Here is a 23,107-nt window from a genome sequence, read left to right as displayed (position 1 = left end):
AATGACCAAATCATACACTTCAGGGAACCGTCCAGAATCCTCGGATTCGCGGTACCCTAATAAAATTTGTTCGCAACAAACAGTCGCTCGAATCAAGTTATAAAACTCCGGCTCAGATCCACGGATCGCCGAAGGCATAACTAAAGAGGCAGACTAGCGATCTCTTGCCCAGGTTTCCGAACCACAAGAGATCGGAAGAACAATCCAAACCTCTGAGCAGATCGACGGATTTGAAGAGTCTGGAAACTAAAGAGTCTCTTAGCAGATCTACGGATTTGAAGAACTCGCAAAACTAAAGAGTCTCTTAGCAGATCTTCGGATTTGAAGAACTCGCAAAACTAAAGAGTCTCTTAGCAGATCTACGGATTTGAAGAACTCGCAAAACTAAAGAGTCTCTTAGCAGATCTACGGATTTGAAGAACTCGCAAAGTCAAAGAGCCTCTTAGCAGATCTACGGATTTGAAGAGCTCGCAAGGTCAAAAGGTTTTTAGCAAGTCTACAGAAAGAGGAGCTCGAGAAATCTACGGATTTAAAGACCTAAAAATTGCGAAAGAACAAGTTGAAAAGAAGCAGCCAAGTAACAAACATTCATTTTTTATTCAATATTTGGGGGAAGTACAAATACATCGAAAAACCTCAAAAATTGAAAACAAAATGAAACAAGTTAAAATCGGCAGCCATCAACAGACAATACCGGCCTACCGAAGTACTAAAGAAAACAAAAAAGAAATAAGTACAACGCAGCGCCGAGGCAAAAGGGGGGAAAGGCAAGCACATGTTCGGAAGTCCTCAACTGGAACCGACCGACTCTGAAGAAGACGACTGCCCGAATCCCTAGCTCTTGGGAGTCTCAGGAGCATCCCCCAGAGGAGCATCCTTCGAAGAACCCCCAGCAGTAGTATCACCTTCGGAAGCCGCCTTCTGGGCCCGAGCCTCTGCAAGAGCAGCTTGGCGTTCAGCTTCAGCTTCGTCTCGATCGGCCTGGCACTCCACCAAGTGATCCTGGGCCCTCATCCAGAGCGGAACCTTCTCATTCCAAGGGAAATGAGGCATGTGCTTCGCGAACATCCGCCGAGCACCCAGGATGCCATTCCAGTATTGCTCTCTACACTGATCAGCAGTGTAGAGGTCAACTCTCTCTTGCTCCAACTTCCGAATGGCAGCATCTTTCTCTCGGATCTTCAGCTGGAGAACGGGCACCTTGTCAGCTTGATTCTGAACAATCTCCCGGTGCTTGATAAACTGCTGAAGCCTCGCCTCCGCTTCCTGGCTCTGCTTAATGGCCGCCTCAAATTTAGACGTCATCTCCTTGAGAAGACTGTCTTTTTCTTCAAGTTCGCTCGCAAACTTGGCAGCCATTTCTCTCCTCTCCCTGTCGAAGGAAGCTATCTTTTCAGCATCCTCTTCAACTTGGAAAGTGAGCCTCCCAACTTCGGCCCCGATCTGTTCCGCCGCTTCCCTAGCCTCACGACTGTACTGAAGGTACAGTTGCTTGAGGTCCACCATCTCGGCCATGAGCTGCCCAGCCTTCTGGTCCAAGACAGGGATATCACGAGCATAAGCCTCCTGATACCTCCTCAGCTGCCTTTCCTCAACCGAGCTACACTCGGAAGCGAACGAGGACCAGAAAACAGCCTGGGAAAGAAGAAAAGACAAGAAAAGATGAGGAAAGAAGACAACAAACCAAAAACGGAACTCAAAACAAAATTTCCAACACTTACCTCATTCAGATAATATTGGGCCATCATAGCTGGGTTCCTCTCCTCAGCTCCAGGAACCCTCCACTGCGGGTTGGCCCGAAGAAGATTCTCCCGTGCAGCTTCGGGACCCACCAAAGATCCCACGTGAGCCATGGGGTTCTCCCCCAAAACCGGAGCTCTGGCATAGCGAGCCATCGCTTCCCTTACCTCCTCGGGGATCCGTTTCAGCGGAACATCCGAGCAAGGGTCAGCGTGGATCAGTCTATCCAGGGCCGAGGTCGAAGTGGAGCCCAAGGTCGAATGACGCCTCTTCCTCGTCAGACCCTGCTCGGGTTCCTCCTTCTCAGCTTCGGGAACCTCTACGTGAGCTTCGGTGAGATCCACCATCTCCTTATCCGGACTTTTCTCCCTTTCGAGAGAAACGTCAGCAGCTTCTTCCTTCTGCTCGGCCACAATAGGGACATCCGAGCCAGGAACAAGGTCGGCTTCAATTGCCTCCATCACCTTGGTTATATCCTGGATCTCGATCCCTAAAGCAGCAGACGGCTTCAGCGGAGAAGGGATGGTATCTTCCTCAGCCAGCGGTTGGTCCACGGGAGGCGGTTCCACAACCACCACACTCTTCAACTTCTGCCCGGGCAAGGGCATGAAGTGAAGGAGGTTTTTGGGAGGAGGCATGACTTCCGAAACCACTTCCTACAGGGCAAACGCTCAAAGGTCAGTTTCAGAAAAAGAGAGAACAGACCACAAAAGCTCTAAGTCAGAACAAATACCTTCTCCGAAGACTGATCAGCTTTCGCCTTCTTCGGATGCGCAGAAGGCCTCAAAAGAGTGCTGCTCTTCCTTTTGCGCTGATCCTAAACAGAAGAAACCAAGGGTCAATAAAGGTAAAACAAGACAAAGGAAGGAATAAAGAAAAATCGCGAAGTACCCGGTTCCTAGATAAAGAGATATCTATCCGAGCCGGAGATGAAACCGAAGGAACGGCACGCGGCACAGCGTCAGTCCCAGGACCCTAAAAAGATGGTCCAGGACCAAGACGTTAGCCGACGGCCAACCAAAAAGAAAGACAAACAAAAGATATTGAGACTAGAAACACTCACCGGATCCGAGGTTGTCCTCAAATCAGGGAGCACGACTTTCACTGGAACAGCTTCGGGAGAAGAGGCAGAATCCCACGGATCAGCTCGAACTTCAGATATCCGAGCGACACCCGACGGAGACAGCACGTAATCCTTCAAGCGAGGATTACGAGGATTCTCCTTCCCGAACTTATAATCAGGGGCCGAGTCGTGAATGGTCTTCAGATCCAAAGAAATACCCAAGACCACAGGATCAACGCAACTGAAGCCGTACTCTGCAGAAACAAAGCACAAAACGAAATCAGTAAAACGAGACCAAAAAGGAAGAGGGCAAACTTACTAAAGCACGGTCCCAGCCGAAAGACACCTACCCCTGTCAAAAATCCTGCTGAGACCGGCAACAGCAAGAATGTCCTCCCGCAAAATATAGTTGAGGTTCGGGAGCCAGTTGGACGGCAATTTGTAGTTGTCCTCCCGAGCCAAAAACCACTGGAGGAGATCCACGTAGTGGTGATGGTTCCGATCCGGAGCAGCCACGCTTCGCATATCAGGATCAGGAGTCACAAACCACTTCGGAGGGCGGTAAAAATGTGGATGCTTCGGATCTGTTGGCACACGAACGAACAACCACTCCGTCTTCCAGTTATGATCAGAGCTGAGGTAAGGGTAGGCCGTAATATAGTTCGGCTCCCCCTTTCTTCGGGATCTTTTGTTGATAATGGTCCACCAACCATACCCATCCCCCTTGGAAGCATGGTTGAAAGACAGATCGTGCAGATCCCGAAACACGGCAACAGAGCATGGAAAGTTAATAAAATCGCACACCCATCTAAATCCGATGATGTGCCTCATAGATTTGGGGGTAAGCTGGGCCAAACTGATGTTATACGACACCAGGAGCTCGGATATGAAGGGATCCAAAGGAAAGCGGAGGCCGTTCTCCAAATGATGAGTATACACAGAGATGAACCCCCTCGGCGGATGAGTCACCCGAGGACGCTCCTGGTCGGGAAGCTCGCACCAGTACCCCAAGGCGTGCTGGATTCCGTATAACTCTTCGGCCCTCCGATGGTAATGCCCCAGCTTCGCCTCCACCAACCAGTCACCACTGACCGATTTTTCCAAGGGACCATCGATCTTAGTGGTCTCATGCAGAATCGGGGCATACTTACCCTGCGGATCAGCTTCAGTCCAATGAACTGGAAACTCAGGGTAGGAGCGGCGCACACCCGAAGAGCCAGCCTTTTTACCAGAAGTTGCGCGTTCAGACACGCTAGACCCGCCAACAACATCATCTTTCGAAGCATCCCAACCAGTCGAACGCCTCTCCACTGGCCTCTCCGAAGGCCGAACCCTCGAAGTTTTCGGCAACCTTCCCGAAGGCACGTTCTCCCTCTCACTAGAGGAGCCAACGACGAACTTGCTCTTGCCCCTATTCTTTGCCATGGCCGCGAATTCTCGGTCTAGGGTTGAGATTGAGGGGTAGAAGGAAAAACGAAGAAAAAAAGGAGAATTCAGAAACAAATTACCTTCTTCCGAAGCGGAATTCGCCGATAAAACGAACAGCACAAGTTCCCGAAGTCCAAAGTTGGCCGAATTTCGTAGATCTGAAGAAACAAATCGCACTGCGATCGCCGGAATTTAGAGAGAGAAAGGGTTTGAAAGAAGGAGTAAAAAGTTCGAAAAGAGCAATGCACCCCGTATTTATAGAAAAGAAAAGGGGCGCATCAACTTCCTCAACCCACGATCTACACGGCACAATACAACTCCCAACACTTGTCATCAATGCAAATCATCCCTTTTCAAAAAAGAGAGGGAACTTTCGGACTTCTGACAGCTGGAAACCCACCCATTTAATTCTAAATGGACCGGGTCTGGGGGGCATGTTGTTTGGGCTCCCAGTTGATTCTCAATTGGGCCACTAAGTCCAAAGCCCAATGGCTCTAAACAACAACATCAAACCTACCAATGGCTATTCAGCCATCCATTAAGGCCCAAGGCCCAATAACAATAAGTGACCTATGGGCATTTATTATGCAAACACTATAAATAGGCCGCCAAGGCTCACACCTCAAGGTACGTCAAATTTACCGCCTTAAGACTACTCTTCTAGAGAACTTCTCTCTAGAATCCGAGCATCATTCTTACTTAGGCATCGGAGGGGCTTTCCTCGGAAACACCCCCGAGGCTAGTAACTTTGCTATTGTGCAGGTGAATTCGGACTCCACTCATTCAAACAAGCAAGATCTTCAACACATACAAAAGGGCCTTCATTCGAAGCCCATTGTTTCCATCTTTACAACACCGGAACACCGCCTATGAGTGGAAGTGTTATACAAGAAGCACATTGGAAATACGAAATAATAAAATTAATTTATAAGGCTGAGAGACTACTAATTTTGTTGTCGTATACGAAGTAGATATTAAGATGATTTTTTTTTTTTTTTTTTTGCTTGTAAGTGATGTGTAGCTAAAGCCTTCTCTATTATTATTATTGCTACGATTTCTTGAGATACCGTTTTGCGCTTGCCATATGGCATACTTTGATTTCAATATTTTTATTGTTGTCCAAAATTGGTATTTCTTTCCTTTTTAATTTAATATATCTTGCAGGTCGATGAACAAACTTTTTGTCCCAAACGATATTTGTTATAAAACTGTTGAAACACATTCTAAACTTTGTACAATGGTGTGGTTGTGCTGCGTCGAAATGCAATTCAATAGGTACTCGAAAGTAGAGACAGAAAAATTATGCATTTTAATTTTTAAATTATAAGTACCCTACCCTACAATAATCCAATTCTTGATTTCATATTTTTTACAATGATATTACGATCCAGTTTTTAAATTCTTAACGTTACACTAGACTTATGTTATTTATTCTTCCGAAACATGATCAAATATGTTTTCATTTATATATTCATCTAGAAAGTACTCTGTATATTAGATTTGAGATTTCATTTACATTATATTGAAATCTGTACATAATTTAAATATATTGGAATAGTATAAGAAATTGAGAGATTATATATGCATGTACCCTTTTCGAGATTCGGCAACTTTTGTGTAAGACCGCCTTACCGGAAAGACCACTTTGATTGTTTAACTAATGGGTTATATTGGTTAACTAATTAGTTCTAGTGCTTAACTAATTATTTTCATTATTTAACTAATTGGTTACAGTGCTTAACTAATTAGTTCAAGTGTTTAACTAAATGATTTTATTGTTTAACTTATATGACATAAAGGTGGTATTTTGTATAATACCGCCTTATATAAAAGTTTGTATTCGAGATATAAATAAACTAATACTAATTTATTTTTATTTTTTTGACGGGAATACTAAAATGTTAAAACAGGATATTTTTTAACTAGTAATACCGAAATGGTAAAACGATATATTTGAAAGTACTCGTACGACGATTCGGTCCATGCGAAAAGGAGGATGCAATGGATCTTTATTAGGATTGTGTTTTGTGTATGAAAATCTTTGGTGTTGCTTACATGTGAAAGGCTACCGCCTACCCCACATAAAAAAATATTCGTTACCTCTCTTGTATCCAAATTCCATAATGAACATGCTCCATCATTCAATATGAATAATACAAGATGAGGAAATAAGCAGAAAAAGCCCTCAACAAATTTATTGAATCAAATTTATCATCATTTTTATAGTTGATTTCTTTAATTAATATGTTAGGGTATATTTGTTGGTGGGTATATTTTACAGCTAAGCAAGCTAGCAAATATTTGCAGCCATGCACAACATAATCATATTCAGGAAGAAGACAATATAATTTTACTACTGTACGTAGTACTAGCTAGCTATTATATCGATCCATTTATATCTTTATTTCCGTCAATAAAGTTATTACTTCATATAAATTTTTGTAAAAGACGGTCGTCTGATCTCACGTTACCTACTTGATAATCTTATAATCAGCTGACAGACTATTGAATAATATTTACGATAAAGTAGAACACCAAGAGGGAATCTTCAAGTCTTCAACTAATACACAGTCTCAAATAATTAGTTTAGTTTATGTGAGAGGAAATTAATTAAAGGCTGCTAGAAAAATTAGTAAAAGCTTCAAAGGGAATAAGCAAAGGAGAAAAAGTGTAGAAGAGACAAGAATGCCTTCTGGCATGTTGCTTGAAAGAGAGGCTAAATTTTCATAAAAATCTCATGTTATGTTATTTGGGTGGCCGAAAGAGAACATTTCCAGCCTAGCTAATTAAGCTACCAAGTTTCAACACCCCTCTTGGCCTCTTGGCTCTTGGCTCTTGCCTTACCACAATCAACCCCACACGTCCTCGCTCTACAAATACAATGTCGACGTCTTGCGTACATGAAATACACCCGAGTTTATTATGTTGATCGACATCTAAATGCGTGTATATAGGAGTTCGTTTAAGACAACAATTATTAGTGTCTACAAAGACAATAATCACAATAAAATAATGTCTTCTACAATGTTACATTTTCATTTAGTACCAAACAACATAGTTTGGTACTCACAAGTCAAAGTTAAATGTTTTCTTTTTTACCAATTGTTTGTTGGTTCAGTGGTGATTGAGGCTGAACTTGGTTGGGAGAACTCGTGTTTGAACCCCCACAACAACAATTGGGAGGGGACTGGAACCTATCCACCCATAACTCGCCCTGAATCCGGATTAGCCCTAAGGATGAACCAGGTGCTAACACCAAAAAAAAAAGTTAAATGTTTTTTTTTGATGGGACAAACTCATTAAATAAGATATAGTTACCATTTTAGCCTTATTATTGTCTTTGTGGACACTACTGAATATAGTCTAAGCTAGACTCTCTCTATATATAGAAATAGGTATTATATGTTACACTCTTGAAACCCAATATTATATATCCATACCACCACATATAAGTTGTCCCACATTGAAAAAAGAGTATACTCTCCCTCGTTCTTAAATATTAGTCCCCTTTTGATTTTTTTCATCCGTTTCAACTCAATATTTAAACGTAAATATCTCCAAATACGTACGTTAAATAAATATAAAATTTGATATTGTTAAGCTACACATTGAGACGAACAAAACAAGATCTCACATAAATATATTTTGATATATATATATTGGAAAGAAATTAGAAGATTCTCTCCAACTCTAAACAATGACGACAAGATTCCAAAGGAGACTAATACTCCATTAATAAGCTAGCTTGAGGAGTTACTCCAACTATTGTCAAATGAATTTAGTGTCTTCGTTATTGATTATTATAAGTAAGCCAAAACTCTGCTCCTTATTACTCTGAAATTTAACATGGTATCGGAGCTTGACAAACTAACATAATCATTAGAGGGTGAGAAGATTTCGACTAGCTTACCGGACTTTCTTAGGAATAATTATTTAAAAAGTACGGTGAGAACACTATAAGGAGAAATTTATAAAGCTAAATAATTAACTAATTAACATTAAATTGGTTGATTGATCTGATGAAGGATTGAACAGTACATGCAAGTGATGCAACAACGTAACAATAATTTAACAAATATATTTTCCAATACAAAAACATGTTTAGAACTATGTTTATACTTTCCCAAATTCTTATATGAGACTGTCCTCACCATCAACTGATGGTAAGACCAGTTTACACTTGCGAATTTAAGTATGTTACTTCTATAGTTTTAGACATGTTACTTTTTTATATAATTTTAGAGGAGGTACTTTTTTTAGTTTAAATATGTTACTTCTATAATTTATACATGTTACTTTTTTTTATACGGAGTAGTTTTAGGGGAGATACCTTCTTAGTTTAGGTATGTTACTTCTATAGTTTAAACATGTTACTTTTTTATATATAATTTTAGAGGAAGTACTTTTTTTAGTTTAGGTATGTTACTTCTATAGTTTATACATGTTACTTTTTTTTATACGGAGTAGTTTTAGGGGAGATACCTTCTTAGTTTAGGTATGTTACTTCTATAGTTTAGACATGTTACTTTTTTTAAAAAATAATTTTAGAGGAGGTATTTTTTTTAGTTTAAGTATGTTACTTCTATAGTTTAGACATGTTACTTTTTTTTATAATTTTAGATGAGGTATTTTTTTAGTATGTTACTTCTATAGTTTAGACATGTTACTTTTTTTTATAATTTTAGATGAGGTATTTTTTTAGTATGTTACTTCTATAGTTTAGACATGTTACTTTTTTTTATACGGAATAGTTTTAGGGGAGGTACATTTTTAGTTTAGGTATGTTACTTCTATAGTTTAGACATTTACTTTTTTTTTATATAATTTTAGAGGAGGTACTGTACGTTTTAGTTTAGGTATGTTACTTCTATAGTTTAGATTTGTTACTCTTTTTTATAGTTTTAGGGGAGGTACGCTATTGGTTTCGCGCTCGTCACACCATCAAGTTGATGGTGTGACCGGTCTCACAGGAGACGCGCTGTTATACTTTATACCTTATGTCAAGATAACTTATCACTTATGAAAAGGATCATCATTGTAGGAAAATGACATTATAACTATATTTTAATTTATATTTTTTAGTTTAGCTTTTATCCTTTTTTGACTTTTGTACAGGTTTACAGTTTAGTAGAAAAAGTACCGATTTAAGCTAGACATAAAATTATTACATACTTATATAATTTGTAAAGGAGAAATTGTCGAACAAAAGTATTGCCTTTTTAATTTCTAACCTAAAGTTATGATTTTCCGAAAACATAGAACTTTCAAATCGGAATAATATTGGCATACCAAAATTTGAGATTGGTATACTTCGTATGAAGCATGGCACAGTGCCAATACGTACACTATACGACGTACTTGTACTTGTACTACGTATAACATCAATTAGCCAATCAAACATATATTTAAACTTCAATATGAATTACGTCTCACTTCTTATTTGATCATATACTACCTCCGCTTCTTAAAATTCTTTATAGTTACTATTTGTACGGATTCTAATGCAATATTTAACTACTAATATATAATATAAATAATTTTGTATGTGAAAAGATTATAAAAAGTTGATATTCTGAAAATACATACCGAGACCAATTAGCAATATCTTATATGTAACATTTTGATGTATATAGTAATGAGAATTTACGGTCAAAGTTTCATACTTTGGACACATTTTCCAAAGCGTAAAGATCGATTGAATTCTTTTTTTTTTTCACCGGAACAAAATGTTCTTAAGATTCTTAACCATTCGTGTATTAGAAACTCGGCTAGCTACATATTACTACCCCCGCCGTAAAATCTAGACTCTAGTATGTATAGCTTACTTACGTAATATTAATCTATATATACGGAGTACGTAGTATTATGTCCCAATATATTATATACGATCGAGTAAATAATAATAAATGTGTCATAATATTTGCGGTTTTTAAAAGAGCCCTCATACGTACATAACTACATAAAGTATATTTCTAATTTGATGACATCTCCATCGTGGATATATTTGTGGTAGGAGGCCTATGTAGGAGAATACATGCCAACGAATTAGAATTAAGATGAGAGTTTTATGGACAAAGACAGATAAGCTAGTTAAGCAGATATTGCTGACCATGTGAACGGCTTGCCGTAACAAAAAAAAAGTCAACGATGAGTCAACATTCTTAGCAGATTGATAAATTATTCCTCTCTTCATTATTGGCAAATAAAATTACACTTCTATAATAGTATGAGAGAAGATTTTATTATGAAATTGTAGACCCGATCAAAAGTCGGACCGGGCCGGGTTCGAGCCGGTCCGAGAGAATAAAAAAACTGCCATCGTGTCGGGGCGGGCCGAGCCAATTTTGTGTGCCCAAAACCTGTTATTTCGGGCCAAAATTAACGGGCTTTCGGGCCATTCCGGGCCGGGCCAAATTTATAACTTATATTGTTGTTTTGCGTTATCCAAAGCCCGCATTTTTTTTAAAAGTTCGGCCCGGGGCAGACCCGAAAACCAGGCCAGAATAGGCTGTCCAAAACATGCTAATTTTTGGCCCGGTCAGCGGGCCGGGCCCATGATGATCAGCTCTATGAAATTGACTAACGGAATGACTGATCATGCCGCCCATGCGCGACCAATATGTAGTACGACATTCATGCTTAACGTTTTTTTAAGAAAAACTTCGCCAACCTTTATGTATTACTCCTTCCCTTTCTAAGAATTTGGATGGGCATAACATTATTATATCAAATTAGCTCTATAGTAGCTAACAATGGTTAAAAATTAAAATCAAATTAGCGTTTGACTGGTTTCTTTCAAGATTAATTATTAGGTCAATGGAGTGGGAAAAGAGACATAAAGATGAATTTTGATTTGTGTTAAAAATATATTATCTTTGTTAGTTATTAATTAAAAGTATATGCTTACATTAGTATATAAATTAGATGCACGTATTGCATTGAGAAAGGCAATTCGGCGTTGGCTTTAAACAACTCAAAACCAAGCTACTCACTAAAAACAACCTAATTAGGACTTAGGAGTTAGGTTTATTCATTAAACATTGATATAGACTATGGAATTATAAAAGTCAACTTAATTAAGAAAATTAATATTGTTAGTAAAATATAATCTTAACTAAAAGCTTGAGGTTTTGGAGCAACCAACAATACACTTTTGCACATTGGTTGGTATCCTTGTCGTCACAATAGTCTATGCACTGCTTTAGATATACCATAAAAAAATTGATTATTGCAAGAATTTCCTAGTTATAGTCTTATAGAGCAGTGGCTTCGTCATTTAGCACAGAGTATCTTTGCTTAAGGTTTATTTTGACTGCGTCGTATATATTTCTTAACATAACGTATTATGTCGATAAGTGCCCCATCTATATATTACTAGTCTTATATGCACGCGATGCGTGCGAATATAAAAAAGTAAATTAATCCCCTTAAGCAAACATAATGTAAAATGTCACCTGGAAGTTTATCAGAAACCAATTCAAACAACTTATAAAAAATGTTACAAAAGAAGTACATCAAAGTTGTTCCTTTTATTTTACGGTAAAACTCTATTTTATGATACAATAGAATATCAAAGTTACATTTTTAAAGCTAATATATCATCCACCACAATCGGTTTAAGTTCTTTCCTTTTTGAGCATTTCCCATCATGTTTATCACTTTGAGACCATCTGATTCCACTTCAATGCTAAGGAAGCCCGCATCGAATGCATACTCCTTCCTTGGTAGCAGAGTATGTGTTGAGCTTCAACACAAACTCAAGAGCCACCAGTAATGGACCTGACACAATTGACTTGTATCAAATACCTGATCTGAAACCCAAACTCTTTCACTTTATCCGAATTGACCCAAACTGACCACAATCAACGTGTCTAATAACAACTATTTTATCATAAAAAACTCATTGACACAGATTCGCATGTGAAAAGATCCAAATCAGGCCAATGTGACTCCAAAATATACTCAAACAAATTTGATGAACGTTAGTAGGAGCAGTTATACAGTCTGATCCGTTGCATGATTTAACAGATTATATCTTCAATTGTCAATTGCATAGACAACTCATTTGAGCATACAATTCAGAAACCAAACACAATATCAATTGAAGCAGATTCAAAAATCAGTATGCCATCAACAAAATCAGTGGCGCATACAATTCAGAAACCAAACACACAATTTCAAACAGAGGGAGGGTGCAATCTTGGTCTATGTCTAAAGTCGATTCGAGAAATACAGTTAAATAATTCCCTAATTCTTACTCTTCTCACATGGATAATCAAATCATTACCCCTGGATGATCAAATAACAACCCAATTCAGCCTGTTGAACCAAATAATTGCCTAATGTCCGCATCGGTACTTTGTGTGAAAGGAGTTATGCCTGACCAAAAACACGAATCACAAATGAACATGGATATAAAGCTCATGATACATCTAGGATTAACAGGTTCCAAAAATGTATTAGCTACTCCTAAATATGCACTAACCTGTCCCCCTTTGATTGTAGCTGTAACTGTTTAAGTTGTGATGAATCATTGGAAGACATTGAATGTCAACATAAATTGCAAAGGAGTGCTTATTTTAATAATAAATAAGCAAGATGAGACTGAATTTTATTAACCTTATTGATCACATTGGAAGATAAGATGGTGCTGCATTTTTCTAAATTGTGTCACAGAGTTAATTGAATAAATGGTTTTAGTCACAACCTCAAATTGATGTGGATATTTGAACTTATGGAGAACATCAGACTTGTTATATTTCTGTTGACATCCAGTGTATTGCATTTATGGTATTCCTCAAGACCTCGACTATTATGCACTCAGGCAGATTCGGGTTCATGTAGAGATACGGCCTAACAGGAAACCCATAGCTGTTTACTTATCGGTCTTTCATTTAGATAGCTCCAAATAAGCACTCCTTAATGTATTAACCCCAAATGAGAACCAAATAGTTCAAGTTGCATGAAGTGCATATACTCGATAATTTGCTAAAGAATCTCTTTGATCGGCGAACTATACCCATCAAGGCATCAAGTGCCATTGTTACAAATATAATGAAATAATATACGATCTAAAACGATATTTACAGTTCAATTGATATTTGGAAAAAAGAGAAAATATTCAGATACTCCGTGGTAAATTTGCTTATATAGTGTTAAATTTACGGAAATTCCCCTTGATTCGCATATTTCGACAATCAAGAAAATAAATTGGTTCAGACTTCGTATAGACTCACAGAGGACACTTAGTATTAGTGTTTGCACCATTGTTACTCCATATTCTCCCGAGTTTAAAGAAACTATTTTATTTTAGTAGGTGAGAGTACTTTGTCTAAATAAACAAAGTCCCGATTTTGATGGTGTTTAGCCGCATATATTTTGTTGAAATAACATTTGAATACTGTGCGTTAAGTCCTACTTTTAAAGTAATGTGTTGAGTAGACCTGGTTATTGGACAGGGTAGTCCAATGGATATAGGGTTAGGGTCAAGTTAATAGGGCTTTTATTGGGCAGGGCTCTTATTGGACAGGGCCTTTATTGGATAGGGTCATTATAGGGTCAAACTTATACTACAATTAGTTTGAAAATAAAAATAGTAATGATACAAAAAATTACATGCATAGCTTCGTATTTACTTGTACTTGCACATGGCTCTTTTGTTTTTCATTTTTCATTGCTCGTTTATTGACCCGCCCAATAATGACCGCTATTGACCCGCGACCCGCTTTTGACCCGCCCATTATCGACCCTCTAAAAATGACCCTTTCAATACCCGACCCTCTTTTGACCCGCACCGACCCTGACCCGCCCCGCCCGATAACCAGGCCTAGTGTTGAGAACCAACAAAAAATAAATGTGTTATTTGGTTCTATATACCAAGAAAATCAGACAAAGTAATCAAACTTTACTCAGTTAAAAATATTACAGTAATTTAAGAGCAAGAAAGATACCCTGTGTATGTTGTGCATTATGAGATTGCTTCCTCTTGAGAATGCCACTGATTTATGTTATTTACCAGGCGTGAAAATAGAAGGGCAACAATTAGGGCTCCAATTACCAGCATCCAAAAGACCTCATCCCAACCATTTCTTGAACTTAATGCTGAACCCGCTGATCCTGTACCATAAATAATAGCAGTAACAGTGAGCTATGAGTGCCCAAATCCGCAGAAACAGCAGTAATATGAACCAAACCAAAACATCAAAATAACATATTAGTTTCTCAAAATAAACCAACCCGATATCCTGGGGCTGTGTCCCTTCCACAGCAGCAGAAGGCTTAGGTTCATTCTCCAAATCTCCATAACACCATCTTAATAATACACCCTGAAACAATTAAAACAAACAACAAAACTTCATTATAATTTATTACCAAACCACGACATTATCTCTCTGAGAGGCATTTCATCAAACACTTGGTGCTCAAAAATAATTCCAACCAATTTAACTAAATTCATGCAATTTCCACATGAACCACATTATCCATGTTTGTCAAAGCCTCACCCCTAAACCCAAGCGACATCAAATCCTCGAATTTTGATGCCGTATGTCATTCACAAAGTATCAGCAAAGGCTCAAATTAACAAAAACAAACAAAAGAGTTCTAAGGTAAATCTTCAATACATAAAATTCCACATACAAAATCATAAAATTTGAATTTTTCCGGGTTTTGTTTTTCTTTTACCAGAATTCCGCGGCCGTCGTCAAGTCGTGAGAGACTCGGAATGAAATCATCATCATCTTCTTCAACGGATAGGGTTCAAACCTGATAATCTCGCATTTCAGTAGTTGTTGATATCTAGGGAGAGAGAATGAATTGAATTAGGTTTTTTCCGTTTTCTCTCTCCTCTTTCGATTTCTCTGGTTTGGTGAGAGAAGAGGCGTAAAGGAAGGAGAAACACGGGGGTTGGTGACTTGGTGAGGACTGAGGGTAATTTAGTATTTTCGAAGGTGGACACGAAAAATGTATTTACCTATTTAACCCTCCCCTCTTGGCTTATATAATAGAGATACTAAAAGAGAGGAAATCAATGTGGTGATGACAAATGTCACTCATTGATTGGCCTCTCTTTTAGATATTAAAAAAAAAAAAAATACTTGATTTTAAAATATTTTGTTACCTTTTTACCCAATAAACTATTAAAGTATTTGATTCTATTTTCCTAAAAAAAAGATGTCATTCTATACACGAGGAATACTTTATAAAATCTGTTTTTATATTTTGGTAACAAATATAACAATATATGATTATATTTTTATTAAAAAAAAATCCATTATACTGATTACGTATATAGTAGGATACTTACAAAAAATAATTAATGTAATCTACCGATTTGTACTTACATAATTAGAATACAAATAAATTAGAAAATCAACGAAGTATTAATATAGTATAAAAAAGGTTACTATAATATTGTATAATATTTTTACAACTAAATTCGATAATTATAAGTAATATTTATAAGTACTACTCTACTATGTAACTCCTCAATTTTTTAGATGTAACTCTTTTAGTTTTACACTAACTATTATATATTTATATTCACACATCTATGTAATTTTAATGTTATTTGGTGACTATTAATATAGATGATGAACATAGTCATGTACTCCGTATCATTTTGTTGGATTTGTCTAAATACTTACATAATACAAATTGAATACCCATATCATTTACTACAAGTGTAATCTCTTAAATAAACAATAATCTACTTCAAATATTTAATATGGCAATAAATGTGATAATAAACTTCGTATATGTTTTTACTTAAACCTTCTAATTGCTTTGGTAATAAATCAATTACACTATGAAATACTTATTTACTTATGGAAATAAAAAATTTGATTATTTTTAATACTAAATAAAAATAGAAGATGTAAAATATGCATATTATTCTATTTCCAATCCGCTTATGTGAACGTTATGTAAATATGATGCACTAAGAAAATTACCATTTATAATGAATATTCTGTGAAATATATATAGCATAAATATACGAGCACTACGTAAGTTGTCAGACACTACCTTAAGCTGACACATATCATGCAATTTTTTTTTATTATTAATCTTAAAATTGATATATGCTACAGAGTACAAGACACTATGATGTATCTATCTATTTATATATTGTACTAAAAGAGATGGTACCTCAATGTGGTGTTGACACATGTCATTTTTAATTTTACTTTTACTTTTTATTGCTTAATAGCATATCATTTATATTACTTCGAAGTATATAGATAATACAATCTATATTATTGAATATACGGTATAAAATAATATCTATATACTAAATTCAAGAAACTATTTAATTTTAAGATGTTATTGACTTCTATTGTCTAACACTAAGATATTATGGAAAATATTAGAGACAGAGTATATGAACAGTACCAAAACAATATAATCATTATTTAACATCTTTTATACGATAACTAAAAAGATATTAAACAAAAACTTATGATCAAATTGAAATATATATACTCCGTACTAGATTGTATGTTTATTAGGTTGCTCAAAAATTATATTTTCTATGTTCATAAATACTTGCAACGTTTGATATTTTTACACTATTCACATATTCCACTTTGACTATTGTTGGTGATTTATATGTCAAATGAAACATAGCCATCTGGGCTTTTGTTAGATTCGTCTCCATACTTATTTTTTTAATATCAACTTTTATAATTTTTGCTTGAATAGAATTTAAGATATTGACGATCTAAATTGTGCATGGACATCGTGAAAGTGACAAACGATGCGAGTATTTATGAACGGAGGAAGTATATTTTTTATTTTGTTCTTAACATAAAGTTATGACCAAAATGTATGATTTTATTATTAACATATATATAAATGTACTATAATGTATGTTTTTTTTCCAAATGGGTATATATGCATGCATGCATTCTATATACACTGCGTAATACTTCCTCCGTTCCTAAATAGTTGCACCGTTTTGACTTTCACGTTTCCCAACGCATAACTTTGACCATCAATACTTATAATAATTATGTATTAGTAAAAATTATAAAAGTTGATATATTTAAAATATATATTAAAATAAACCTAATAATACTTTATATAATAGTTTTTAATTTTATTTATTAGTAGAAAATTGAGGTCAAAGAAACACAAGTGAATAGTGTCAAAAGTCAAAACGGTGCAACTATTTAGGAACGGAGGAAGTATAATATTGGTGAAATTACGATATGACTATTATTCAATCATATGTACTCCGACTTTGTAGTATTTAAAATATGACTATTACAAAATTGTACGTACTCTTACTACGTAGTACTTATAATATTATAAGAGTCTCAACTATTATTTTAGAAAATGTATTAAATAGTATTTTCTCTATTTTTTTATTTACAACACTTCCCTAAAACGAAAAAATTGCAACGCTTTTCTAAAACTGAAAAGTTGCAACACACTATAAATGCAAAACTATTTTGTATAATTTGACATTTCTACCTCATACTTTACTCTCTTTATTAACTATAACCTCTCAAACACCAAATAAAATAACATAACCCATTTTGACTTATACCCTTATATTAAAGAATTTTGATTCTTTTTTCTTAAAGTGTGATAATGTGTATGTTCCAACTATATAGAAACGGAGGAAGTTATATAAAGAATATCACTACTTTACTCTTTCACAAATATTTTATTCAATATATAGTTCTTATGTCCCTTTATTTTCCTCGTATTCATCTTTGGTGTGTCTGTTTGAGATTAATCCATACATTAAACGAAAAAATTTCCCACTTGCTCTCTCTCTATCTCTTCTCTCATGTGACTACTTTATCAACTTATGTTCACATTTTATACTCAATTCTTAATAAACTGAATTTTGGCCATGGCGCAATCAAAAGGGTCGGAGTGAGTTTATTAGAAAGTTAACTGAAGGTAACATGAATTATTGACCAAATATAGGAATGTCAGATTGTCAAGTGGGGCGGGTTTTGGGGAGATCCTTATGCAACGCCCCGAGTTGGAAGGGTTGGTAGAAAACTTTAATTTAGTGGGTGATGCGGATAGAAAATGTATCTGCCTCGAGTGACAAGGCAATGATGAATTTTAGATTTAACCCTCCCACCTCACATACCCTTCATCTAATTGATTATGAATAACATTTTTTACAACTAGCCTACATATTATAACATTTTATTTGTTTATTCAATTACTCTAATAAGACAACCAATTTGGAAAATACTCTAAATAGGGTTTTAAATTAAATTGAAAACTACCAAAAAAGGGTATATGGTTGGTTTGAGATGAATTTGGATAAATGGGTGGGTGATGGAGCGGGAATGAATTTTATTTTGTAGGTCGGTAACGTACATATATATCGTCGGTGGCGGGGATAAGGATGATATTTTAATGTGAGTACGGGTGCGGAGGGACAATCCTCCGCGCCGCCCTTCCTTGACTAAAAGTCATCTCTAGCGGAGTAATGTACATGATGTGTCTAAGTGATAAGTGATCGAGTAATGAGATAAATGCGGGGCGAGTATTATGTGAGTATATTTTGTGTATTAGTTCTACAAGCTCTATAGAAATAAAGGGTATATGAGAATTACTTTATGTAACACGGGTAATGAATGAGAATGAACGTAAAAACTATCCACGATTAATTTTAATTTAGAAGAATATCTACAAGCTTTATTTTGGTTAATTGTCTATGGATATAGTTTAGATTTCATGTCAATTTAATAGGGAGTATTTTGTGTAGTAGATTGTAAATCGTGCATCGCACGGGTGCTATACTAGTTTGTTACTATTTTATTTTCCAGTTTTTTGTATTTAAAAACTAGAAAAGTCATGTATGGCAAGTCATACCATCAACTTGATAGTGTGATACATTTACACTATTAATTTAAGCGCTAGCAACATGACATGATTCATTAAGTAAATACACGTGGAGAAAATGACATTACTTTTTTCTTTGGCTCAGTGGTCAACATCTTCATCAATAAAGCATTTACCTGAAAATTGATAGTGATACCAATTGGACCTTAAGTTGCGTTATTGTATAGTATTGTTAAGGCTGCAAATGAATCTAGACGAGTTGAGCTTTAATGTGTTCGAGCTGAGCTTGATCATGATAAGGATTATTAGGGTTCGAGCTAAGTCGAGCTTGAATGAGCTATGAAATAGTATTGTTCGAGCTTAATTGGCTCATTAAGAATACATATGGGTTGTTTGAGCTTGGCTCATTAAAAATATGGGTTGTTTGAGCTTTGTTCACGAACTAGCAATTTCACCCCCTAAGTATATATTCAAAATAATTTCTCTCTCACTTCAATATTAAACATTACCTCTTTTACGTGAAGGATTCAAGGCCAATTTTTTTCCATTATTAACTTAAGCTTCTATTCCGATTCTTCTTGTCCTATAGCTTCATTTTCCTTTCTCAAAGTTTCAGTTTTATGATGCACAAATTCAGCTCCATCGTGTTTTCTTCATTCTAGAGTTGCTCTACATTAACTTCCAACTCAGCCCTTCCTTTCTTCTTGTCCTTGGACAACACCAGGTGACCTTTACCTAACCCCCGTGCATAACCTGGACGATATCCAATAAATTTTCCATAGGCCACATCTACATATATAAACAATGTCAACACCTTTCTCTCCAACGTCTTTCTTATGCAACTCTTTAAACTTGTTGTATTTAATTTCAATTTCGTCATCAAACTTTTCATTTTTGTGCCTATCGGTAATCGAAGTAAGAAGAGGAAAGTATGCAATAACGGAAAGAAAATTTCTTAATATACAAATTATTACCTCTTTGTCTTGTCCCATAGCTTTCTAATACACATGGCCGCCATTAACTTGTGTTGATGTAGTTACATTTGAACTAGATGCATTCAATTCGGTAGCCTCGTTCTCCTCTTCATGCTCATTACTACCTGTCTCTGCTCAAGTACATAGGAAATATATACCATGAACACATGATTATCTTATGAAAAGAGTAATATGACACCAATCATTGTTCATTAATCGTATGGTAAATATGTACTAGGAAGCTCACCAATTCATAAAGTATCCTAGATGTTGATTTGGCACCACATGCCCAAAACTTCTTTGAAAGAGCATTCAACCCGATGCTTTTCACTTCTTTCCTATTATTTACAGCATTGATATATTAGATTACTAAAATGTGATGATAATGCAAATAAATATTAGCATTTAATTTCAAGCATATTCATAATACTTTCCCTATGTTTAGGAAGGATCCAATAGCTATATATAAGTCACCTCCATTGAGCAAGGTTTATTGCTGTTTGTTTCAAATTTCTTCTCTTTAAAAAATAGTATGCCTTCAACCTTTCTCTCCAATGCCCGTAAAGGGTAGAAAATTGAATCCTTAATGCTTTTGCAATGTGTGCACCATCATCTTCGCAGAAGTCATACTTAGCCTACGAGAAAGTGTTTCCAGAGTCAGAGCACAACTTTAAAGACTGGGAGAAGTAACAAATCAGGTGTCTTCTCTTATTTTACAATACGATAAGCATATGTCCACACAATATCTAGGGGATGTTAAATTTCTTGTTGCAAGCTAGTCTTGTAACAAATCTGCAGAAGTTACCTAGACTACTGGGGAAATCAAAGCTACAGATGCTCGAACTACAAGCAGAAACACTGGCTATCATGAAGGCAATCATCTGGGTAAGGCGCAAACAATGGAAGGAATATATGATCCTTTTTTATTTCCAGACAAAAGTCATAGGGATTAATGTCGTACCAAGTACTCCAATAGATTAGATGAAAATCTATACACCGAATGCAAGGAGTCAAATCAGAAAACATGAGCATGCTATAAAATCAAGTAAGCAGCTGAGTCAGTGGGTGTTCACAAGTAACATTAATGAGAGATGTTACTGCAATTTGAGAGATGTCACTGATATATCGATTGGAAAGGGGTTTTTGATAATGATAGATTTTATGCCATGCCGTAATCCTACTACACAATCGATTTATTGCCTCTTCAGGCATGTCATTCCAACTTGTAACATTAAGGCACATTTTCTTTACCCAATCAGCATATTCGGCTACAAATTAAGTTGCACGATCGCCCACAACAACTCCAAACAGTGCTGGAATACGGACTTCGACCTTTCCTGGTTGCACACTTCTCAACTTTTTATATTTAAATGCTTTACTTGGACCTCGAAAGGGACCTGAAAACAAAAGAACAGAAACAAACAAGTAAGGTTGTGTGTAGTATGTATTAGTTATGCCTTGGTGTCTTGACATTTTCTCCCTTGTCTTCTTTTCTTAGGTTGTTGAGTGGTACTCTAAAAGGTGATTGCTATTGTTAGAGTCTAATTTATGATAACGACAATTGAGTCTCTAGATTCATTGTTCTTTCTCCTACAAATTCAGAAAACATTTGTTAGAATATGCCTTAGCTTAAAAATTATGTAAATTATTGTAAAAAATGGTAAACCTATAAAATTTTTGCCCATCTCTCTTGCATTTTCTTTTCACCTTAAAAAAACATAACAGTTGGTTAAGCAACAATCAAAAGAACCTGAACAAAAGAAACTAAGGTCAAACTAACAGTTGAATGTTTCAATAGTTCCCTAGCTTGCTGCGCAATTTCTCACAAGAAAAAATATCCATGTCATATATTGCTAAACAGTCAAACATAAAAATTTAAGGAAATTTAGTAGATAAAGCCCCAAAGGATATCATGTAAGCATTATACATGGACAAATCCAACATGATGGGTAATTAGGTATCACACATACATAAAAAATTACTGAATTTCTAGCATGACTAGATGGTCTCTCTTGTCCCTAGACTGACTACTTACTCTAATTAATACACTACACACAAGTAATCAAGAAACCTGCATAACTAAGAACAATATCTGATTATAATCTAATAAAAGGAGAAAAATAGTAATCAATGTAATTTTTCTTTACATTTCCCTCGAACTTCATCTCCAGACAGCTTATCTCACACTTAAAACATTGAAACAAAGATGCAATAAGATAGAAGAGTAAAATGCTATTTTCAACTTATATCAGTTTCAAAACCTCGGACATCAAACACACTACGAGGCTGAAGCACTAGTGTTGTCATCAATTGGACTTAATTGAAACAATAAACTGAAATATTATAAACAAAACAATCAGGATACTATCAAAGATTATAAACAGAACAACTAGAACAAGTTTGAATCAGAATAAACCCCATGGAATAACCAACAACAACACACCTAGTAGCATATCATATATGTTTGAGAATTTTGACATAAAGAAGAACAAAGAAAACATTAGCTAGCAACAAGTTTGAATCAGGTCATTCGCTGCTTGAGTCCAAGTCTATATAAACCCCCTGTAATACCACTTCTTCATCATCATCTAGCTCAATTTCTTCATCTTGCTAACTGCCTTCTTCTTCCTCATTCCAAATGTTGTCCTCCCTCGCCTCAAATTCAGCTGCATTCACTAACTCCGGAGGAAAATCTCTTCTTTGTTAAGAGCACATCATCATCTCCATCACCTGCCACTGAGTTTGGTATTCCAAAGTCCACATCATAATGCTCATCATCAGAGCCATCTACCCTAACCATTGAAAAGAAATTACGAGGGACTGTCTAAGTAGGAGTTCTCAATCCGACTCATTATGTATCCTAACATAATAAAATTGCGCTACTTGAGATTCCATAGCAAATGGTTCATTGGTCCCTAATTTATTTTGAAACTTAGACTTATGTCACCAAACTTGTCACTTTTTATCCATTGCCCGTCCCTATAAACATCAAACCAAACATATCTAAATAACACCACAATAGGTTCTTTGTCCCCATTGTTTGGAGCATCATATTCAAGTTCTATGACTTCTTTCAAAACCCCAAAGA

The 23,107-nt window shown here is 36.0% G+C and overlaps 1 protein-coding gene and 1 long non-coding RNA gene across 2 annotated transcripts; both read right to left on the bottom strand.

Annotated features, from left to right (window-relative positions):
- Window positions 1-834: 834 nt before the first annotated feature.
- On the bottom strand, window positions 835-3,027 carry LOC130462685 (uncharacterized). The gene is made up of 5 exons (XM_056831453.1): window positions 2,804-3,027; window positions 2,632-2,715; window positions 2,474-2,557; window positions 1,722-2,396; window positions 835-1,635 (listed from the first exon to the last, which is right to left on the bottom strand). The coding sequence occupies exons 4-5, from the start codon at window positions 2,376-2,378 to the stop codon at window positions 835-837; spliced, it is 1,458 nt and encodes a 485-aa protein (XP_056687431.1). The 5' UTR covers window positions 2,379-2,396; window positions 2,474-2,557; window positions 2,632-2,715; window positions 2,804-3,027.
- An 8,960-nt stretch (window positions 3,028-11,987) lies between these two features.
- On the bottom strand, window positions 11,988-15,024 carry LOC130463946 (uncharacterized). Its single transcript, XR_008924175.1, has 4 exons — window positions 14,915-15,024; window positions 14,468-14,556; window positions 14,182-14,347; window positions 11,988-12,610 (listed from the first exon to the last, which is right to left on the bottom strand). It is a non-coding gene; the product is annotated as an uncharacterized lncRNA (long non-coding RNA).
- Between the last annotated feature and the right edge of the window lie 8,083 nt (window positions 15,025-23,107).

Source organism: Spinacia oleracea, chromosome 6 (genome assembly GCF_020520425.1).
Source record: "Spinacia oleracea cultivar Varoflay chromosome 6, BTI_SOV_V1, whole genome shotgun sequence".
In the NCBI taxonomy this organism is placed as follows: domain Eukaryota; kingdom Viridiplantae; phylum Streptophyta; class Magnoliopsida; order Caryophyllales; family Amaranthaceae; genus Spinacia; species Spinacia oleracea.
Note: the sequence above shows the minus strand (reverse complement) of the source record. Positions and strands in the feature narration are given on the sequence as shown.